Here is a 22,567-nt window from a genome sequence, read left to right as displayed (position 1 = left end):
CTGAACTGCATTAATCAGGCTTAAAGCAGAGGTTTAGACTGTGAGGGTATAAAAGCCCAGGGGTTCCCTTTTTTGGGGTCCCTCCTCAGAGGGAAGCTATAAATTTCCATGTAGAAAACAGGTGTTGAATTCATCACACCCAATTTTAAATGTCTCAAAAGTTCATACCTACAGTGGAGCTAGTTCTCTAGGCTCACTTATTTAATGAAGTGTTTCTAGGGTGTGATTCATCTCACAGTAAATGAATCACTCTCTGAAGGCCCCTCCAACAGCTGCACAGGAGCCCCTCCTGACATCAGGGTGAATCATCAAAACAGACTTTTGCAATTCAAAGCCTGATGCTCAAAAATTACACTCTCTTGCAACCATTCATTACCCTGTATACATCCATCTGGATCTTCAGATCCTTTAAATGTACTGAAGGGTATAGAAAAGTTCTGTTCATGGCAGTCTTTGAAACAGCACTCTCAACTTCTGTAAAGAAAGTCAGAGGAGAGAAGGAAGTTCTCCCTGTTTTGCATCAATCTTTCTCCTGAACTGATTTGCAGGGGTGTTGACCACCTTTGACCCTTGCTATCATCTCCAGGTGAGCCTGCAAAAACACAGTATGCCTCTGAAATAGCAATTGAGGCCTCCTAACACAGCCCATTGTATAAAAAAAATCAGCAGCTTCAAGCAGTTTGTCCAACATGTTCTCCAAACCCACCTGCACAGAGAAACTGATTGACTGTATCAGTTCCTAGCTTTAAGGTGCAATATTGGCATTTGTCTTTCTATCTGTTCTTCCAAAGAGATTAAGAATTTATTCTAAAAATAAATACTAGGGTATCTTTATGTATTTCTCTTTCAACCCATTTTCTATATGCTTCCCAATGAAAATGTGTCAATACCAATGTGATTGGATTTTCTCGATAGTGTTTACAGATAGGATGCATTATTTGACATGCCTTCAGTTCTGGAAAAACTTTAACTGAATTATTCACTCTGTTTCCAGTGGGTTTTTTTCAGAAAAATAAACTTCCTGAGAGAAATTTTGATTTTTTTGGTGCTATCTCCTCTGCCATAGTATAGGAGTTCACAATCACTTAACAGAGGAAAGCAATTTAGATTAAAATCTTGGGGTATGAGGAAAGCCTTTTCTTATTAAATTCTGAATATACAATAGTAACTGCCAGCTATTTAATCAAGTTATTGTACAGCTTTCGGAGAAAAAAAACAGGTCTCCAGTAACAGCATATGTTAGGTAAAAGACTCAAGAGTGCATACTCAGTTTACGTTCTCTTCAAGGTCTGTCACCCAAATGATTTCATTGATTTTCCTGTATAATAACAGAGAAAAGTTAATGTACTCTATTTTTCACTTTAATTATTCCAAATACAAATCCAAATTTAAAAATAAAAATTCACCTAAATAAAATTCTATTTTAAAAAAATCTCCTTTTTCTCATTCAAGAAAAATGCAGAGTAACTAACAAAATGGAAATGACACAAACGCAAGTGACAATGGTTACAACACGTTTCACCGTCAAGTTTAGCCGTTTATTCTCCACACATCAATTAAGTAAGGGTGAATTCACAGATGTATTATCTGCCTGTGTGGGGCTTTCATTACAAAATATATTATGCTCCTTAGTTTCCTATAAATATACCCATGAATTTGATCAGCATTTCTTAAGCACTAAACTAAAACAAATCATCATCTCCCCAAAGCAGAGGACTGGACCCATTATATGACGCAGCAGTGGCCCCATGAAGGACAGAAATGCATCTGTTGCCTCTATGGCAGCTTTCATCTGGAGAACCTGAGGCAGATTGCAACACCTTTACAAACAAGGTCAATATTATGAACTTTTTTGCAAATGACAAAACAGATACAAATGGTTCCTGACAACAACAGTGTAAAGAGTGTCTATGCCCTAACAGCCTGTCTACAAGGCTGGAGTGTTTACCCATCTTCATATAACAAAAACAGCACTTCTGAAAGTGCAAAAAACCCAGAAAATAGGTTGAGTGAGACACTAAGCAGAGATGAAATTTGGCCATTTGTTTAGGGTTGTCAAGAGTTGTAGAGAAAAAAAAAATAGCCAAACTATGAGGTCAACTGTATCTTACATGTGATGGATCCAGAGCAGGGATTTTAGTGTCAAGACAGCTGGTTTGATACCCAAAAGGTTATCACACTTCTCAGCTTTGGCAACTGCTGCTTTTGGCTAGGACAGAGTTCATTTTCTTCAAAGCAGCTGGTATAGTGCCATGTGTTGGATTTGTGACCAAAACAGTGTGGGTACCACACCCATGGTTCTACCTGATGTTCAGCAGTGCTTGCACAGTGTCAGGGCTTTTTCTGCTCCTCACACTGCCCCACCAGCAATGGGGCTGGGAGCACACAAGAACCTGGGAGGGCACACAGCCAGGACAGCAGACCCCAGCTGACCCAAGGGATACCCCATGCCATACCACATCACACTTAGCAATACAAGCTGGAGGAAAACAGAAGGGGGATGGGGATGTTTGGAGTTATGGCATTTGTCTTCCCAAGTAACCACGATGTGAGACAAAGCCCTGCTTTTTCCAGGAAAACAGCTAAACACCTGCCAGCTGATAGGAGATGTGAATTAATTCTTTATTTTGCTTTGCTTTACCTGTTAAATTGGCTTTATTTCAACACACCTTTCCCCCCCTGCACTTTCATCCTTCTGAATCTCTTCCCCATCCCACTGCAGAGGTAGCAGCTGTGTGGTCCTCAGCTGCCTAACAGCACTAAACCACACAGCAACCTTTTTCTTTCAGGTAAATCTGAGCTCAATAGCATGTGGCTCCTGGTCCTGGCATTGCCCATAAAACTTGTTCATAATCTACAGGTAATAGAAGCACAAGAGCAGTGTCCTTGTCACAGGTTTTGGTGAAGATGATGATTTTTGCCATATTCAGCAGAACTTAAGGTCAAAAGAATTCTCCTCTGAAGTGCTGAGGTGAATGTCATCTACACATACAGACTTTTCTTATAAAAATCAGTGTGCACAACTTCTACGGATTAATGTGAATTCAGGACTTTAAACATCTCTATAACAGAGCAGAGAGCTACATAGATCAAATGCCACTTTTCAAACAAATATCTGACTCTCCAAAGGCATTTTAACATCTCTTTAACCACTTGTGAGCAACTATCACTATCTGGCTACTGGAGCATAAAACACATAGCAGTAGGGTTTTTATGGTGCACACAAATATCCATTTGTTATGGGTTAGCAAGCACAGTCCCAGAAGTTATGTTCTTGCAAAGGGGTGCTTACAGCTTCCTCTGTGACCTGACAGAAACAGTAATGACTATTTTAGACCAAACCACTACACCACTACAATCAAGGAGACAAATACACTTATAAATGAGACAATACTAAAATTCACAGGGTCCCTAAAAGACACCCTTTAACCTCAGCAAGCTTTGAAGCTCAGGTTCTAAACCAGAACACTGAATAAAGCAAACTGTTAACAAGAAAGCTAAAAGCACAGCACACTCATTTGTTACCATACCAAATATCATACCAAAACCTCATCTCAGATGAACCAAATGTTCCAAGTACATCCCAGATGCAAAATATCATCAAAACAAGTCTAAGCAATTAAAAGCAGATTCTAGAAATAAGAGGAACAAATTAATTCAATGGGTTCTTTCAAGATATAAAAAGAAGAAAAGCTCCTCTCCCACAAATTAAACAAGAAACCCTTAGAGCAAGATACATCTGAGATAAAAAAACTGTATTAGAGTATCTATGAAACAAGTAGTAACCAATTAAGCCTATCTTACATCAGAAAGCAAAAGAGGAAGAATGTGCATCAAAATAATGGCACAAAGAAGGTCGTGCAGCAAAACAAACCCCAAAATAAAATTCTGCAAGAACAAAGAGGTAAAACCACGATTAAATGGCTTATTCCATCTCCATTTTGTCATGAAAAAATAAAAAAAAATCTAAGATTTCTTTTGGGGTTTGTCACAAGGCATTTATTGAATGAGAACTGGCAGCGCTGAAACTTTGCTTCTATTTCATCTGCCTGCCACATAAAGGGGTGTGCTGATCCCTGGCCCAAGACCCGCAGCACACGGATCTTCACTCTGGCAGTTACAGCAGAACCTGAGGCATGATAAGCTTTTACAGCTTTGGAACAGCCCCTCTTCACAAAATATATGCAGCCTTTGTCTTTCCTTTTGTTTTTCCTTTGTCTCAGGCTCCTCTCAACCCCAAAGTTGATTTATCTAGTACAATAAGATAGGTGCAATTGTGAGAAGAACCAGGCTTTTGATTTCAACTCTTTCTGCACTGCTACAAAAGATAAATTTAAAATTCAGTCAGCCACAAGAAACCTTTCTACTGAACAGCTTCTTCCCCCCTTCCAAAAACACATCTGCCGAGAAGTTAATTGCTTTACAGTGTATCTTGTCACAGGATCATCTCATCAAGGGGTTCATGTCACCACTAAAGGATTTGTATATAATCATAAAATAACCTCATCCATATTCCAGAGCCAATTTGCTGCAGTGACTGAAGGCAACTGCAGGCTGAGGATCGCTTGCTTTGCCTTTGCTGCCACAGTCATGCCAGTGCCCTGGTGTTGTCTCAGCACTGCGCAAAGGCACTCGGCTCTCCCTGGAGCTGCCACACCTCCTCCCCATTAGCCACTGCCTCTGTAACACTAAAGCCATGGCCTCATTCCTGTTCCTCAGTTCTTCCTGCAGGTTCATCAGATAACCCACACCTCCCTTTTCCCATGGTATTTTCCAACTGTCCAGTTTAGTCTTGGTTGTTTGAAAGGTAACATTACACTCTCTCCACTAATAACTAATAAATAACTAATTGGCCGTGACTGGGGAGGTGTATGAAACATACAGTAAACATAGAACAAGCCATTATATTGGTTATGAAATTAAATTTAGATGGGAACTGCCAGCAGACAGGCAGAAAAGCACTCTGCAGGGACAGCACATTTCTCACAACATCTGACACACTGGGGAGGTGAAAGCATGGTTCCCCTCTAGTCAGTGAGAGTTCCCACTGCAGACTGCACTGGGTTGTCCCCCAGGGATACTGAATGGCACATCTTTCAGAGAAGTTTAAGGTAAGTAGCTGGTGTGACACAGAAAAATTCATCTTGGGCTGAGAAAGTCTGAGTTGCCTTAGTTGGCACAGTGGTAGCTATTAGTTACTTGCTTTCACTGTTGATGTGCTGAAGAGCATGTCTCTAAATTTGCAGCACAATTAAGTAATGCAGTTTCACTGATTCTTTCATGTACTGTCTTGTCTCAGATACAAGGACAAGTTACAGGACTGGCAATTGCATGTTACCTTGTTCCTGTGCTGAGGATCAAACTACCATCTTCCTCCTTAGTGCTTCTTCAATGTATCATTACATTGCTAACACAGATCACAACAAGGATTCTTCATATCATTAAAATGTTTCAAGTGGAAGCCGATGCTAATATCTGACCTTTTTTTCCCCATTAAAAAACCCACACCACCAAAAAACTACACCAACCAGCTCACTAAACACTTACCTGGGTAGAAATGGAGCATTCCTCAACTCACAGAAACACCTCCCCTTCTGAAGCATGACGCTGGACTGCCTTTGCCATTCCCTCAGCTGGCACATTAGCCAAGCAGCTCATGCCCACGACACAGAACCAGAAACTCTGTTGTCCCCACACTCAGCACTGAGCCTACCTGACCCCCTTACATACTGCAGGACCATCCAAACACCACAGAGACCTGGCTGGACCTGTTCACACACCACTGCTGCAGTGAGCCTCGTGCCACTGCGTGGCACCTCAGAGCCCCACTCGGTGTTTCCAAGCTTTGACACCTTCCACCTCTGAGCAGCCCACCTGCCTCCAGCTCCTCACACCCAAGGAACAAATGTGACTGATCCTGCACCACAGCCCTTAAGAGTGCTGTCAGTTTTCTGTCACCAAATCATAGTGAACTAGTGAGAACTGTCAGGTTTTGGGGTATTAAGAAATGCAGTCAAGCAGTCTCTATGTCCCAGCAGTCAACTTGAGGATTTTGTAAAGATTGGATTCCTAAAGTAATTACCTTCTGGGTAACTGTGCTAAACTGCCAAAGGAAGACACCTCAAGTATTAAATCCCTTCATAAAACTCTGGGCTGGTTTCAGATCTCAACAGTCTCCACCCTGTTTGCCCAATCGCCCTCTCATGCCCCACCACACTCAGGAGGTTTCAGATCTTGTGGAAAGACTCTGTACTACTTGCTATATGAAGACTCAAATCTCAAGTCTGCTGTTTAATAGTTCAGAGGGGTTCTCACCTGCTCTTTGGCAAAGATCTAATGTTTTTACAAAAGTATTTAACTAGAATTATGCTATCATTTTCTCAATTCAGCTCCAGTATTATCCTATGTGACTTGCAGTTCTAAACTCCAGAGTTTAGCTAACCACTTCAAATGGAAGAGTTCATTTATTTCTTAGATCTCGGTTAATCTGCTTGGCTGGAGCAAGATAATTGTTTTTACAATCTGAAAGGAAAAAGCTCAAAACATTTGCTTTATCTGGTTTACCCTTAAATTACTATGACCACCTCTCTGTCCATATGACCCCCACACCAACAAATAAAAAGAAAATAGACCCAAGTAACAGGAAATGTTTCCTGAAAAAATAATCATCGAAAAATATCCAGATATATTTCATATGCAAGCTAAATTTTCAGAGACTGCTCTTGTAACTAACCACACCAATTTAAGGATTTATTTCTTTTAACATTAAAAACATCCACATGTATATTGGACCAATGCAGAAATACTTGAGAATTTGATAAGACACCTAGCCACACACTTTGGGAAATTACTAAATTATCTGAGGCTTCCCAGTCTTGTTTTAAGATCATTCCCTCTACCATTATCCATCCTCTCTCTCTGACACACCCAGAGCATAAAAATAGAAGAAATGCAAGATGCTAATGGTAAAGCACAACATAATATTCCTATCCTATTGAAGCCATCGACCTGTCTGCCAACATTTACAATTCACCACAAAGCACCACAGGTCCCCAGTTCTGACTTTGGGGGGGGGGGGGGGGGGGGGCTGGAAAACAAAAACAAAAACCTTTGTTGAGTCTATATTCAGCAGTAGTTGGGCTTTGCAGGTACCAAACTCTGGATCCACAGGTCCCTAAAACTCTGCCCCAAGCTCCTACGGAAGACCGGTAATCAAACTCCTGGAGAATGACTTCTGCTCCTCTTCTACCGACATCAGCAGCACCTGGATCAGCTCCCAGAAGGAGCCCAAAGCAGGTGCAGATTCCATACTGGGCAGGAGCTTTGTGAGGCCTCTCTGCTGAAGCTCAGTGCCCAGGTACCTCTACAAGTGACTGCTGCCTTCTAGGGGTGGTCAAAGGCTCTAAGGCAGGCACACATATGGAATGTTACCTTTTTTTTCTGTAGTACTTTTTCAGCATTTTCATAAACACTCATGCATTCTCACAATTCTCTCAATGCAGTACACAAAGGAGTTCAAGTGATTTTTTTAGGATAAAAAAATAAATTTTCATTGTAATTGGGGACTGGATTAAAACATATCATTCAGGCTTTGGTCACACCTGTCCTACGGTTCTGCTGATGCATTAGCTATTCAGTGAAAAACCCTGGCTATTTAAAAGCTTCTTTAAAAAGAAAATAATGCTGAATGTATCCTCAACATTTCCTTGCAGTTAACTGCCGTAACTGTAATGATAGAGACTGATGGCAGCTGATGTGGTATGCCAGCTGGAGATCTCTCTCATGCTAAACAGTTTACAGCCCTTCTCCCAAACAAAAGGGAAAACTGGTAGGTGAAAATTAACTTCCAGTCCACAATACCACAGATCTAAAGTTGGGTGCACCCATGATGCACAATTACACCACTCTACCCAAGCAGCCATTTCTCTGACAGCTTCTGCTACAGCTTGGAGAGCAGACAAGCAATCTGGGTCACAAACTCATATTCAAATAGCAAAACTAAATTACCCAGCTGCATAGCACTGCCACCACACCATTTTCCCTCTCAAGAGGAATTGTTTTACAGTAACTAAAGCAGCAAATCCCTCTTTTAAATATATCCCTTAACCTTCTTTAAATTTATTACATTTTAATTAAAGTCATAGAACTTTGTTTAGATCAGTTGAAAACCTCAGGTTGGCAGCCAGGATATCTTATTTATAAGAACTCAGAGGTCTTGGATTCCCATATTTGGAGGATGTTACTTTAATTTATTTATTTTTCCAATTAAAAAGTTCTCACTGCTCATGCATTTTTTATTCCCTAATGCGCTGTTCTAACATAAAAGAAGAAGACAAGATGTTTTTTCAGTTGGAGACTACTTCCAAGCCTGCTCCAGTTTTATAATCTATTCTCTTATGCTCTTACCAACCCCCTCCATCAAACAGCTAAGAGTATCCATCAAAACCACAGGCTGTATTCACAGCAAAAGGCACTCCAGCACAGATTTTCACTGAAGAACATTAATTTTTTCATCAAAGCGCCTTTCTCCCTTCTATGCCCACAGACAGAGTTCAAGTAAAGGAATATGGATACTGTCTGAATAGGCGAGTACCTATGGTTGGTGATAAATAAAAGAATAAAAAAATAAAACACCTTTCAGGCTTGCCTCTCCAGATTAATCAGACACACAGAGAACAACTTGGAATCTCTATTTTGCAAATAAATTGTCAATAAATACATTTTGATACAGTACCTGCCACCTCATAAACTGTAGGCTCCATGCTATTCCCTTACTCTTCTCAACACAATTAAATGCAACATATTTCTGTGCTGCCACTGTCATAGGGGGCAAGCATCCCAGGGGACAGTCAGGTGCCATGGGAAACAACACAGACTCTACAGCTGAAACTAATTCCTAGAGAAGACAAACATCAGATCTTGCAGGACTTGACAGCCTCTAGGGGTTGCAAATCTCCCGACAGCACAGGCACGAACAGAGGCCCAATCTGGGAAGATGCACGGCAGAGTTTATTTGATCATACACACACATATATATAAGTATTTATTAGTACCACTGGTTATTTAAGGACAATGACACAGTTGCTTGAGCTGAATCTAAACATTCTCCAGAAAATCCCTGACAACTCCTTTTTGCCTAGAGCAGGGGGGCACAGATCCTACCAAGAGCAGGAAAGTTCATTTCCATGTTACTTTGAGCACAGGTTTTACTTGTGCATCAGTAGTACATTTATAATTAATGCAGTTTTTTCGTTTTTCTAAGCTTTCAGAACCTTACTGAAATGTTAAAAGCATGCGAGCAAGTGCACCTGTGGCTTCTTATGTCAGTTTTCTGAGACACATCCCTGGCTAGAGGTTACGGTCTAGGCCCAGCACAAAAGCTCTTCAAGTCAGTGAGGAGAGTCCAGTGACATTCAGCAGGTTTTCAGTCTGGACTTTGAAGTATCTTTCTTCTCTTCCATGAAGATGGGCCAAGAAATTTGGGGCTGTTCAGCCTTGAGAAGGCTCCAGGATGACCTTCTAGCACCTTCCAGTACCTAAAGGGGCCACAAGAGAGCAGGAGAGGGACTCTGGACAAGGAAAGCAATAGGACAAGGGAAAATAGCTTCAAATTGAAGAGGGGTGGGTTTAGATTAGATACTAGGAAGAAATTCTTCCCTGTGAGGGAGGTGAGGCCCTGGCACAGGTTGCCCTGAGAAGCTGTGGCTTCCCCATCCCTGGAAGTGTTCAAGGCCACGTTGGACAGGGCTTGGAGCAATCTGGTCTGGTGGAAGGTGTCCCTGCCCATGGCAGGGGATTGGAATGAGAGCATCATTGAGATCCCTTCCAACCCAAATCATTCTATGATTCCTGAGTCAGCAGCTCTAAGCTCTAACACCAAACTCAGCTACAATTCCCACTCCTTATTCTTGAAGGAGCACTAAAAGGAGCAAGTAAGAGCAGCAGGAGCCGATTTCAAAAGGACATGTACTTGGGCAAATAAACCTCCTTTGATACATATGCTTCCCCCTCCATATGACATCTCATTAGAACAAAGGCAATTGCACTGTTTTAAAGGTGATGCTTTAAAGCAGTACAGGTTTTTGCTAGTTCTCAAGTACTTTTCCCTAGCCTATCCAGGTCTGAAGAACCAAGCTGACTTTGAATTCAATCCAAACGATAATCAAGTACAAATGTCAAAGCAATTTTACAAATCAGAGTAATGTGGGCGATAGGGCTGGGAAGAATAAAAGTAGATTTGACTATCTGTTTACAAATTAAAAGCTTTGTCTCCAATGCTTTCTGATCAACTGCATTTTTTGGAGGCCAGAGACTAGCTTTGGGTATCACAGCAGGAATCCTGTAGCAAAACTAGGTTGTGACTGGATATTTTTCCCAAAGCAAACGCTTGCAGTGCACTCTCAGGTACAGATTAACTTTAATAACACTACATTAGCAAATCGCTCGCTCACAAAAGCCGTCCAAATATATAACACATTACCACAGCCCTAAACAGAAGTAGTAATGCATTTACGCAAATTCAGGCATGACTGTAAGGAAGCAATGTTGCAAACTCCTAAAGAAATACAGTAGAAATTCACGGGATTCATTTTGGCAGTCATTTTTTTTTCTTTTCCCTTTTTGCTTTGCTTTGCTGGCAAAAATATTAAACAAAAAGCTGAGAACTTCTTTAACTAGAGATAGGTACACAGGAAGCTAAATTCTTGTTCTGATGACACCAAACCTCTGCAGGAGGTGGGACAGGTGAATATATTGACTGCACTCATATCTTGTTTCCTCCTTTTCATTCAAGTCTGCAGAAGCATCACTTCTCACTGGGCATCCTGCACTTGGCCAAGAGCCAGACACCACCCCAGCCTAAAATGGTGGTGTTTACACGTAGAGTCCACAGCTCTTCACGCTAGACTCTGTTCACACTTTATCAGCTGCAGCTTCCCTAACACTAACATGAGGAAGGCTTAGGGTTTCCAGTAGTGCTCAGAAGTTCCCCTCATTGACTTGCTCTTTATTTTCACAGCTTCAACATTTACTGCATTGTCATAGGAAAATGCCAAGATGAACAAGACTGACTTGAACATGACTCCTTTTCTGAGTGCAAAAACAGAAAAGGTTAAGATATAATCAAACTAACACCAACATTCACAAAATTCTCTGATTAACTGAACAGTGATGCCACTGCTGACTCAGGAACTTAGAGACTTCCTTTTTTTTTCCCCCTCTCATTTAAACTTCTACTATGATCTGTCCTCAAGTCATGCTTTCAGAACTATTTCCATTACTTTTCCACAGGAGTTGTCATAAAACACCACAAATACACAGCCAAATAGAGACATCTCAGTATGGATTTATGCTGGAAGCAACCTTAAGATGTACCACCTTAAGGGACATGGTTAGATGGATCAGGCCTGTTTAGGGCTACCTGACAGAGATGGCTGTATCTATCTGTCACCTCATATGACAGCACAGCTCATTCCATAATTGTATTTATCTATTTCTGCCTGTTACTGTGGAGAAAATCAGGTCACAACCATGACTCTGTGCAGTTCTCCTGTCCCTGGATAGAATTCTGCACCAGGCAGTCGTTTTGTGTTGTCTTCATTTTACATTCTGTGCAAGAAAGCAGCCAGCTAAACAATCTGCTAAAAAGGGTCTTCCTAAAATACATTTGCTGTTCATGGAAAAAAAACCAAACAAACAAACAACTCAAAGTAGATAACAAAGAACCTGTCCCAAAACCCAGTAAACAATAAAAAAGGGCATTCTGTTGAAGACGAAGAAACAGTATAACAGATAAATAATGGGAAGATAAATAAATCAAATTACTGAAATTCAGACAATCTTTGCAAACTGTAGATTTCATGCCTCAATGAAATTAAAATTACTCTAAAGATTTAATTGCTTCTGAGGTCGAAATAAGGTCCAATAAGCAACACTCCTTCAGATTAGATTTTTCAGTAGTTAATGGAGTTGCAGAAAACAATTGTAACATTCATCTCAAAACAGTATCTCATAATTACTTGGGTCAAAATTTAAACTTTTTCAAACGTTCCAGTAACTGCAGACTCCTATAATACTCATCTAACTTTATTCTGCCTGTCTGAACAACATGAAGACTTCCGAAAAAATATCTGCTATCATCACCCAATCCATTTAAGTGCCACGATACCAAAATGCATTTGCTGATCCTCTCACTGAATGAGAAGGATATTTTTTTCATTCATTTTGGTGCAATAAGGTACAAAAGTAATGGTTTGTTTTCCTCATTCATAAAGACTATTTTGAAAGTCCCAGTTTCAAGCTCTCTGAATTTCCTCATCAGCCACTATGTTTGAAGTCTACAATACATTGTGAGATCAAGTCCCAAGGCAAGAGAGATTCTAGGGAGGATAGATTCTAGGTTTGCTGCTTTTCATTTCTTGAAATCCTGGCAATGTGCCATCTCACAGTCTTCACAACTTCTAATGGAAAAGACAGACAGAATACCCTGCAGAAAATAAAAAGCACTGGTTCCAGACATGCAAAAAGAAGCTTCCAGCTTTCAGAAGTTTCCAAATGGGGCAGCATGTGGGAAAAAATCAGTACAAGTGCACTGCCTGATTATCTAAAATAAAATTAAAACGTCTCTGATGTATCTATCTAGTCTCCAAGTTCTCAGGTATGCTGAGTGAAGCAGTTCACAACAGAACAGACTGCACACCCATCCATCACACTTAAATGCAATCACTGGCAAACATAACATCAGCTACTGCCTAAACTACAGAGATGCATTTAATACTCCCCAGTCAGCAATCAACCTTTTCCACATTTGTTCATAATCACAATGAATTGTTCCATTTTAATACTTTGTTTTCCTTTTCTTATCCTATGGCAGTTTAGCATGCTTCTTGAACGAGGTATTTATAGGGGGAAAAAAAATCTCCTTTTCCAATTTTATTCCTGGGTGTAAATAGAGATTATTTTTTAAAGACGTATAAATTAGAGAAGATATTTTCTTACCTGTTGCAGTCCACGTGGAGCAGAAGATGGGATGCACTAAGTGACACAGCAATCTTATGCCACTGTCCATCTGCCAGGCGGTACGGGAACACCTCTGTTCTTGTCTTCCCATTAAACCTGTAGTGATACCTGATCTCATCCCGCAGGCCACTGCTCTCCAGTTCAAAATAGCTGTATTGAAAACATTAAGAAGAACCAGTTCCACTTTTGGATATAATCACTGTCTCTGTCACTTTCTTCTTAATTGATAGACTTCTTTAAGCAAACACCACAATCTAAAAAGGTTACTCAGCATGGATTAGCTACTAATTAATTTTTTTAAAAGAAATAGAGAGATAAGACTATACATTCAGAGCAGTACAAAACCAGCAATACTAATTAGGTGAAAACAGTTCAAAGTACCACTTGTTAGCTCAGGAAACTGAAGTCCTCTTTTCACCCATAGAGCAGGTGCAACTACAAGAAACCAAACCTTATTCTTTTCACCAAAATATTTTGTATGACTGCAGGCTTTGTAAGAAATTGAAAAATAAAGAATGGCACATACATCACTACCACAAACAAATAAAAAGCCAGTAAGGTAAGAAACCATCAGGTAGTCATTAAATTTGTATTTACTACTTGCAAATCCAGTTTAAAAACCACAACTGTTTATTTTTAGGACTCCCCTATATGCAATTGTGCTTAACTCATTTTCTGACTTTTATTGTTACTGCCATGATTGTTCAGCTTTACAAGGGAAGGACAAAACCTCCTGGCTGGATTAGGTGTCTCCACATCTGGAATAAAGCATCCAACAATCAAAACCTTCATACAGCTGTCAGACTCACAGGAGAGCTAACGAAGTGTGGCTATTCACTGGCCTCTCAGGGGTGTGGGGGGAGCCAATTCCTTCTCTAGGATGAATTCCAGGGCACACTGACAGTGTAAATAGTGATGTCTCCTCTTTGACCTCACCAAGTATTTGCACCTCTTTCCTGCCAAAATGAAGCTGTGTATACAGAAACAGGGTGATGCAGACCTCCCTTTATAGTAGAAATAGCTCTACAAGAAAGTGAAGATGTTAGATTGTCCAGATAGCCCTTTGCCCCATCTACCTCCACAGTGTTACCTTTTCCCCTATTGGCCAACACCAACTTAACATGGCATTTGAGAACTAGGTGCTGATTTGGGATAGGGTGGTGAAAATTGCAGGAATTAAATCCACTTCCAAAACATAAATGCAGCACAAACCAACAAATATTGGAGTGCCAATTTTCATTTCCCCATAAGCATTTTACACTGCTTGGCAGTACACAGGCCCTAACAGCCTGTGTGCACAAGCACTACATGGGGGTTGTGCACCTTTTCAAGGTTAGATCTTACCAATGAAGTCGAAGTTTTTGAACATAACCAAAAAACAGAGTTCCTTGGGAGAAAACTTATGACATAAAACACTAGCTGGGAACATGTGCAAGAGGTCACAACAGGCTGGGAGGGGGAACACAAAGACAGTAAGTCTTCACCAAAAGCGAAATTCAAGCCCTCCTCCATCCTGCCAATGCCCTGTCATCGTATTTTTCATGCAACATAAAAGTATTATTGGGTCACATGAATCAAAGACTCAAGCAACAAAGTGAAAAACACAAGGAGGTAAAGGGAAAACCAACACTGAATAAAAACACAGCAGGCATAAATACATGCAGTACAGAGTGAAAAAAAAATCAGGCTTCTGTTGTGAAGGAACTGGCCTGTTCCATGCACATAATGGCACAAGGAGGGCAGTGAAAGAGGGGTTTTCTAAATAGTAATGGAGAATGTTGATTAATTGTAGCCAACACCCATTAAAATACCTAAATTACATTCATCACACAACATCTGGAGAAGATTTGTTACTTTATTTTGATGCTCAGTAACAATATAGTCAATATCCAGAAGATACTGCTGCTGGTGTTCCCAAGCCATAAAAGCGCTAGCACAAGTACTGTCAGTGATGTCATACTTAAACATTTTGTGATTTCCATCTGCTGTCACAGCACAAAAGAAAGTGAGACAGAAAACTTAACAAAAAAATAAATTGAGGGAAAGGTACATAACATTCTAGTACCTCACACACAAAGTATTTGTGTGTACATACATATATATATATATACAGACACACATATATATGGTTGATCACAGAGGCTTAAGAGCCCAAAAACAAGACAAGCTCCTGCTGCAGGAAGCAAATTGCTTCCTGAGGTCATTCTTCATAATCTCCAATAGCCACCGAGCTAATCACTCTCCACACAATGATTTCTTTGTTAATGTAAAGGCAACAGTGCAGCCGTGGAAAGGTCAGTCAGATACTGCACTTAATCACATCTGTGCTCTGTTATTGGTACAGCATAGGGAATTGCAAAGCTTCTCACCTGACAAGCTTTAGTGTCAATAGTTACCTCAGGACTGAGAACAGCTGGGTGCTTAGGCATCGAGCTTGTTGCCAATCTCCTGACTAATTTATATAGCACAGAACAGATTACTTCAAATTTCATGTAATAGCCAGTGCTAACATTTTTATACATGTGCACCTAATGCAGTAAGGGCCACAGGACTGTATTAAACACCATGTTTTACCTCTTCAGTGGCAGGAAAGGAGGGTGACAGACAAATTCTGCACCTATTCTTCATCACCCTTCAACAAGTGCAAATCTCAAACAGTTACACGTAGACAAACATCAGTAAACACCAGTTAAGAATATCCCAACAGCAGAAACTAGCTGGGTTGCCCCAACACATCTCTCTCTCAAGTATTTAAAAAACACAAGGCAATGTAAACCAACACTCTTGCATTGATTTTACTCTTTTAAGATGCAGAAATTCACACTGAGACCTTGATTACATACACACTCCATGATGTTCTCAGTTCAGAAGTTGTCTTTTCTCCACCAGAATGTAAGTCACATGCAAACAGCTTTCTAAGTAGCAAACATCTTTTCTTTCCTCCTTCTACTAGACTCTGGGGGAAAGAAGCCTCTTCCAAAGCAATGACACGAAGGCCATTCACTCTTGGAAATAAGTGCACCTGCTCTGTTTCAGAGTTCTACTCTGCAAATTGGGGAATGGAAGACGAATGAGGGGGAAAACAAACTCAGGCATGAAATCATCAACCAGTGAGAAAATAATTAGTCAAGCCAGAGGAAATAAATGGATTTTTTTTTAATCACTATCTCATCTTCAATTTCAAATGCCATTGCACAAGTTTTTATCTATGATAAAACAACAGGTAAAAATGGGGAGAGGGGAAGTTAATAGAAGCTACCATACAAGAGGCAGGAAAATGAACTGATCTCTAACAGGTGTTTTGAAGGTACTTTCCAATATTTTGTTAGAAACTGAAAGGATTAGAATGAATCAGGGTTCCTGAAAAGATTGCAGTATCTGGGACCATCTGAATATATGTATCACCGCTCAGTGTGAACTTTCAACACTGCCATGAGATCCATACCAAAAGCCCAAGAGAGATCCCTGAGTATTGTGACAATCTCTGATTCTGCATCACGTCTGCATGAAGCCTGTTTCAGCCTGTCCTACAGATAGGGCCCTGCTACCCTCCTCCAGACCTTTTTAAAGGAAGAAAGGTGCGAGACAGCAATCTCCTTGTCAACTTCTTAGCACTGAGTGATGGTTTCTTGTTTTATTTGTTATATTTCAGCAACAATTTATACTTTCATATGTTTTAAATAAGGCATGATCAAAAGTTAACATGTATTTTGACAGATAAAGTTCTCAGAATGCATGTATTAAGAAAGCTTGTGTTTTAGGAAATAGCAATACAATTTGACCTTGGCTGAAATTTTCCCACTAGAAGAATTTCCCTATTTGCTAAGCATGTAAATTACTGCTGGCTTCTTTTGTACAATTATAGAATCCAAATGCTTTTTATAGGTCTATCTGCAGTCTCTCATTCAAATCCCAGTGTATAAGAGGAAAACATTGCTAAATTCAGACTGATTTTATGCATATCAAAAAAAAGTTGGGATATTTTAAGGTCATGTAATGTACTTCACAGAAGGACAGTATTATTCCACAATTGACTCAAGATGTTTTACAATTCTTTCAGACAGTTTTTGCAACCCCTATGTACCTCACATACAAATATTGTTAGGAGAGGATAAAGCTTGACACAGTTATGTTTCATGACTTTTTTTTCTTCCCCCTTTCTTTTAGTCACCACCATAGTGTCTAAACCATACATTTGACTGCTCATTTCACTTCCAGATCAGGATAGAAAGGTTCCTTAAAGTACACTTTCAGTTGGAAACACCTGCTGTGGATATAATGACCACAGAAAATTGGAAAAGTCACTATCAATATTAAATAAGAACACGTACGACACCTGAAGCAGAAAAGGCAAAGTATTTCTATAAGGTGAGTTGGCTTAATCCACCATCTGCATTAAAGAAACATATTCACCTACTCATCATCTCAACCCACAGAAGTGATCTTATCCTGTGGCAAACACCACCATGTTTCATTCAAAGATTTTACTGCTGTCAGATTATGCAAGTGGCCAAAGGAAGGACAGCTCACAGACTATAGCATCCCAAGACATGGCCCCAAGAAGAACTGTGGGATAGGTGTCCTCCAGAATATCCTTAGGGTACACAGCACTTTATTTTATTTATCTTTACCAACCCAACACCTATCACCAAACACTAAAATATCCCACAATGAAGACAGCAGCACAATCGGGTAAGCAGATTAAATGCTCCTATAAGAGCTCTAGGAACTAAAGCGGAACTACTTTTTGCATTCAATTCTGGCAACCTTCCTCCTTATCATATTCAAACATAAATAAAGCAGAGTTATCATTCTAACTTTACAACTTCCGTCATCCTTGATCAAGTGCCAAATGAAGCCCCACAGCCTCTTTCAAGGAGCAGCACCAGCACTTATAGCAGATGCTCTTAGAGCTACTGAACAGATGTCCCAGGGCAAAGCAGCAGGCACAGATGGCATCCCTGCAAATATGTACAAACTTGGGGTTGCCATCTAGTCAAAACATTGTGCATCTGCTTAACATTGTATGGGAGAAGGTCACAAAACCACAGGAGTCCAAGGATGGAAGCCCCATTCACCTTGCACATGCTGCAGCAACACGACGATGCCAGGCCTCTCAAATGCTGGGGAAAAAAATCACTGCCATAAAAAACAAACTGTTACTGCACAGAAACTTCTGGAAAGTATCTGTGAGTCTGGCCAAGGCACAACTTTTAATTTTTCTTAATAACAATGCAAATTCAGGAAAAGTCTAGAGATCAGTCATTTTGATGTCATCAGCTAGAAACTATAAATTCAGCAAGCTTCTGCACAAATCAGTCTATCTGGACTATGTTTGTGCACATAGCTTTTTCATTTCACAGTAGCATTGTGCTATTTCATGATAAAAATGGCTTCAGGCAAGACTGTGCTTTAGCATCTTTGTAGAAACACTTCTTGCTGCATTTAGAGACAGGCAACAAATCTGCATCCATTATCACACAGATTTCAGGATTTTCAATCTACAGGGATTTTGTGATGAATCACGGGCCATTACTCCTCTGGCCTTTTGCTGTCCCTTACCACCAAGTGAATCTGTGTGCACAGTGGGATACACTGTGCTGGGTGTGCTGCCAAGCGGCTCAGTCTGGACAGCGACATGAAAGTAACTGAGATCTTGTTTTAGCAGATCTCGGTGCAAAGCAAATCAGGCCAGGAGCAGGCACTGGGCACTGTGCTGCAGATAAGATGGCAGGCATCTGCCCAAGGCACTGCCCCTGTCAGTGATGAAGCCATGGTGAGGAAAAGCAGTGCCTCTGAAAGAAAAAATACATCTCTTCAAACGAAAGGAAACACTCACTTTGCAGTTGCCACCGCAGTTCTATGTGGGTGCAAAACTAGAACAAGTTACAGCTGTCAAGGCAAATATTTCAGTCGCTTCCATGGGCACTGCTCTTGTACCCTAGTTACTATAAAGTGACACGGCAAGATCCCAAGCTCTGAGGCATTAAGCATTGTGAAACATGGGACTTTGAAGAAATGCTCTTAACATGCTCAAGTGCACAGATCTACTCCTCCACCACATGTGCATCTTGAGGAATACGTTTGGTGCACTGAAAGTCTCGTGTGGTGCAACTGTGAGTGCCAGAGTGGCCCTGGATGGTAAGACAGGAAAGCTTCCTTAATATCCATACTTACAAACCATCCAAAGCTACTTTTTACAGCTGGTTTAAATAAAGACAGACCCAGAGGCTGCACAGCAAAACCACACATGGCAAATCATCGCTCATGCGGCACTAAAGACTCACTGCTGTGGCAGAGATTACACACTGATATCACCAAAGTCAGACTGACACCAGGCAGCACAAAAGGTGTGAACAGAAGGATCACCTGTGACAATGAAATATCTTGCTGAAAAATCAAATTAACTTTCTGCAAAGGGAAACACAAAAGCCGAATCCCGTATATTGACCACCTACTCTATTCCAAAAGTATTCCTTCTATGCAAGCAAATCCAGTATAACCAAAATGTAATACTAAACATTTTCAAACTTCTCAAGTAAAAGCCTGAAAGTTCAACATCACTGTGCTACTGACTACCTAAATAAGATTCTTCCAAACATTTCTATCCTTTCATTTCAAGCAAAAGGAACTAAATCTAGTCAATTAAATGACTTTCTTTTTCTATTCAGACCACTCTGAGAACAACAGTAATTGCATTCTACCAGCCTACCTTGAAACATTTAACAATAAACACTCCCACACTGACATTTCTATTAGTAGAATATTTATTAACATTTTGTCTATTGTTCCACACATCTTCTACATGGCAGCTGGGCACGCAAGCTGCAAGGCATTAAGCATTTATGATGTGTTTGTGTACCTGCAACTAGGCAAAGGTCATCCTAGTAAATTTACTTTCCTCTTTGATCATATAAAGAAAAAAGTAACCCCAACATCTGCCTGCCAGGTAAATGACAGCTGGACTCAGAGCTGGTACAAAGCAGCTACGTATTTCCATGGCATGTGTTGTAAGGATTGACCTTAAGCATTTTTGTTTCCATTTCATATGTCTAAAAATCTACCTTCACCATGGCTGCAACCTGCCTACTATCTGAAAAAATGCCTGTTTTCTCTCCTAGTCCTAATAAACCAAGTAGGCAGTACCACACTGCACCTAAAAATAGTACAGCATCTTTGCAGGTTTCAGAGTTAGCACAGCCAGCAAGACAGAAAAGAGTATCACCTGGTAGTAAGGTGAAGTTATGACTCCTTAAATGTACCTCAAAAAAGTCCCGACAAACCCACACAAAAACAACAGAAAAACCACCCTCACAAGAAACACTGTCTTAACTTTACTGAAAAGTAACCTGACAAAAGAAAAACTTCATTCCTTGGCATATTACCACTCCAAAACCAAGTCACCTTGTACACTCACATCCTGCAGTTCCATCCTGCAGGGGTCCTTGCAGGGCTCATCACCCACAACTCTTGGCCAAAGGTTTGTTTCCCCAGTGGACCATTTGCAATCCACAAAGCATTGGTTTCTGAGGACTTTCTGTGTGGGGGCTGGCTACTTTTTAAGGCTAACCTGGGACTCTGAGCTGGCATTAGCCCAGGGATCTTTGTGGGTATGTGGAAGCCTAGAGATGCCAGTGTGACCAGACAGCCCCCAGCAGAGCTGTAACCAAAGCACAGCCCGGTCCAGTTCCACCCTCCCTCCTGCATGCTCATCACTGCAGCAACAGCTCAGCTCAGGGGATCCCCAAATCCAGAGTCTCTAAATACCAGATTTTAATAAAACAAGAGGATAACAGCTTTTTAGACTAATGAGGTCTGCCACCTGAGTGAAACTACAGTATTTGAAAACAAATTACCCTAATTGCAGTGTCTTTAGAAGAAAGGTTCTTCCCTCTAATCTCTCAAATTCAGCAGCTTTTCAGTGATTTCTTACATTATGACAAATTCCACATGTTGCAAAATGTGGAATATGCCAAAATCATCTTAGGTCTGGACTGGTCAGTATTCTTTAGATACTTTAAGTTGGCTAATTAAGACTTTTCTAATCAGCAAGAAAGGGCACTTAATCAGTGGAACAGTTACCATCCCTTAGTGAAGAGCATCCTGGAACTAATAAACTGTAAGGATATAGTAAATCAATATGTCCTTGTATGTCTATTTATACACTGCCAACTTGGCAAAAAACTCAAGGTCTGTGCATCCCTTAGCTGAACTATCTCCATTACAACATAAAACATCACACCTATAGGTCAAAAAGACCCCTTGCCCAGGTGAGGACCCTTCCCTTGGGCATTGCACACAAGTTAGCTGTGACTACAAAACTTGTATGGAAACTACTAACCAGTAGTAATAGAGGGGGCTGTACTTGGAAAGTTATCAACTCTGAACTTCTGTGTCTAAATAATGGTGTGGAAAGTCCTGTTGGTGTGCTTGCTTTGTGTGAAACCACCGAGCACCCAGGCTTGTGCAGATCTGAAACAAATAACTGATGTTCCTCTCAAGTGTGTAATTATTGACTTGTTGCACACTGGGTAACACACACAAACACATTTCTCCTAGATTCTCAGGAAAAAAAAAAAATTTTCTCCTTTGCCCTCTCCCAAGGCCCAGTACACGTCTGCTCCATCCGTATGCCCTCAGTCCCAGGCAGCCTCCACCTTCTTCCCTGCCCCACTGCCACACGCTGTGGCAGCTTTCCACAGCCAGCAACCATCAGGGCAGGCACTGCCAGCCCCCTCCCTTTCTGGAGACAGTGCCTGGAACAAAGAAAGCACACAGGCATTGTTACAAAACTGCAAACAAAGCCCAAAAAAATGGACACATCACCCAGACTACCAAAAACCATGAAAATGAACATTAATAACATGTTGTAGACATCTGTCTTATTAACTAGGGAAGTTACATTCTTAATGAGCAGCCCAAATTCAGCAGACAGTTTTCAGAAAGTTGCATTTAGTGGAAGTTTGAGACATTCTGGTTCTTTGCCTGTATCAGAAGGTCATAAAACAATCAAACAGAATAACTCAGCATGTCGGAGCAGACTCCTGGGGGACCCACACATCCTGCTCCTGGCTGACCATAACATTTCTGCACTGTCCAAATTTGGGTTTAAAGAGTTTCAAACTGTCAGCCAGTCTCCTCCAATTGCCAACGTGGCCCAATGAATGTGTTTCAACAGCTGGTTATGAGCAGCATGTTAATGCTTCAGAGAGACAACAATTGTCAGCCTAGTGTACATAAAACACCTGCTCTCAGCAGGAAGCCACAGGATGGAAGGTAACTCCTCCAGTAGTAGCTCCTCTCTCACAATGCTTAAATCAGTGGAAGATTTATGTAAAGCTCTTCTTCACTTTACTCTTTGCGTACTTTAACCCCAAGAACAGAAGCAGGTGGGCACAATTCTATTCGCATTTGCATCTCTAAAGACCTTTTGAGAAGGAAAAAAACATGCAGATGCCACACATATTTCACATGACCTCATTCAGAGAGGTGGAAGTAAGGCTCAATCTTTATATGCTCTTTACAGCTTTCCAGTTTAGCAATTCAACAT

At 40.7% G+C, this 22,567-nt stretch overlaps 1 protein-coding gene across 4 annotated transcripts in view; it reads right to left on the bottom strand.

Moving 5' to 3' along the window:
- Nucleotides 1-22,567, bottom strand: part of NELL1 (neural EGFL like 1) — a 298,289-nt gene that overhangs the window by 237,602 nt on the left and 38,120 nt on the right. For all 4 annotated transcript variants that reach the window (XM_069016456.1, XM_069016458.1, XM_069016457.1 and 1 more), the window contains exon 4: nucleotides 12,997-13,167. In XM_069016456.1, coding sequence (XP_068872557.1) covers nucleotides 12,997-13,167 — 171 coding nt within the window. The remainder of the gene's footprint in view (nucleotides 1-12,996; nucleotides 13,168-22,567) is intronic.

This window comes from Aphelocoma coerulescens, chromosome 5 (assembly GCF_041296385.1).
Source record: "Aphelocoma coerulescens isolate FSJ_1873_10779 chromosome 5, UR_Acoe_1.0, whole genome shotgun sequence".
Classification (NCBI taxonomy): domain Eukaryota; kingdom Metazoa; phylum Chordata; class Aves; order Passeriformes; family Corvidae; genus Aphelocoma; species Aphelocoma coerulescens.
Note: the sequence above shows the minus strand (reverse complement) of the source record. Positions and strands in the feature narration are given on the sequence as shown.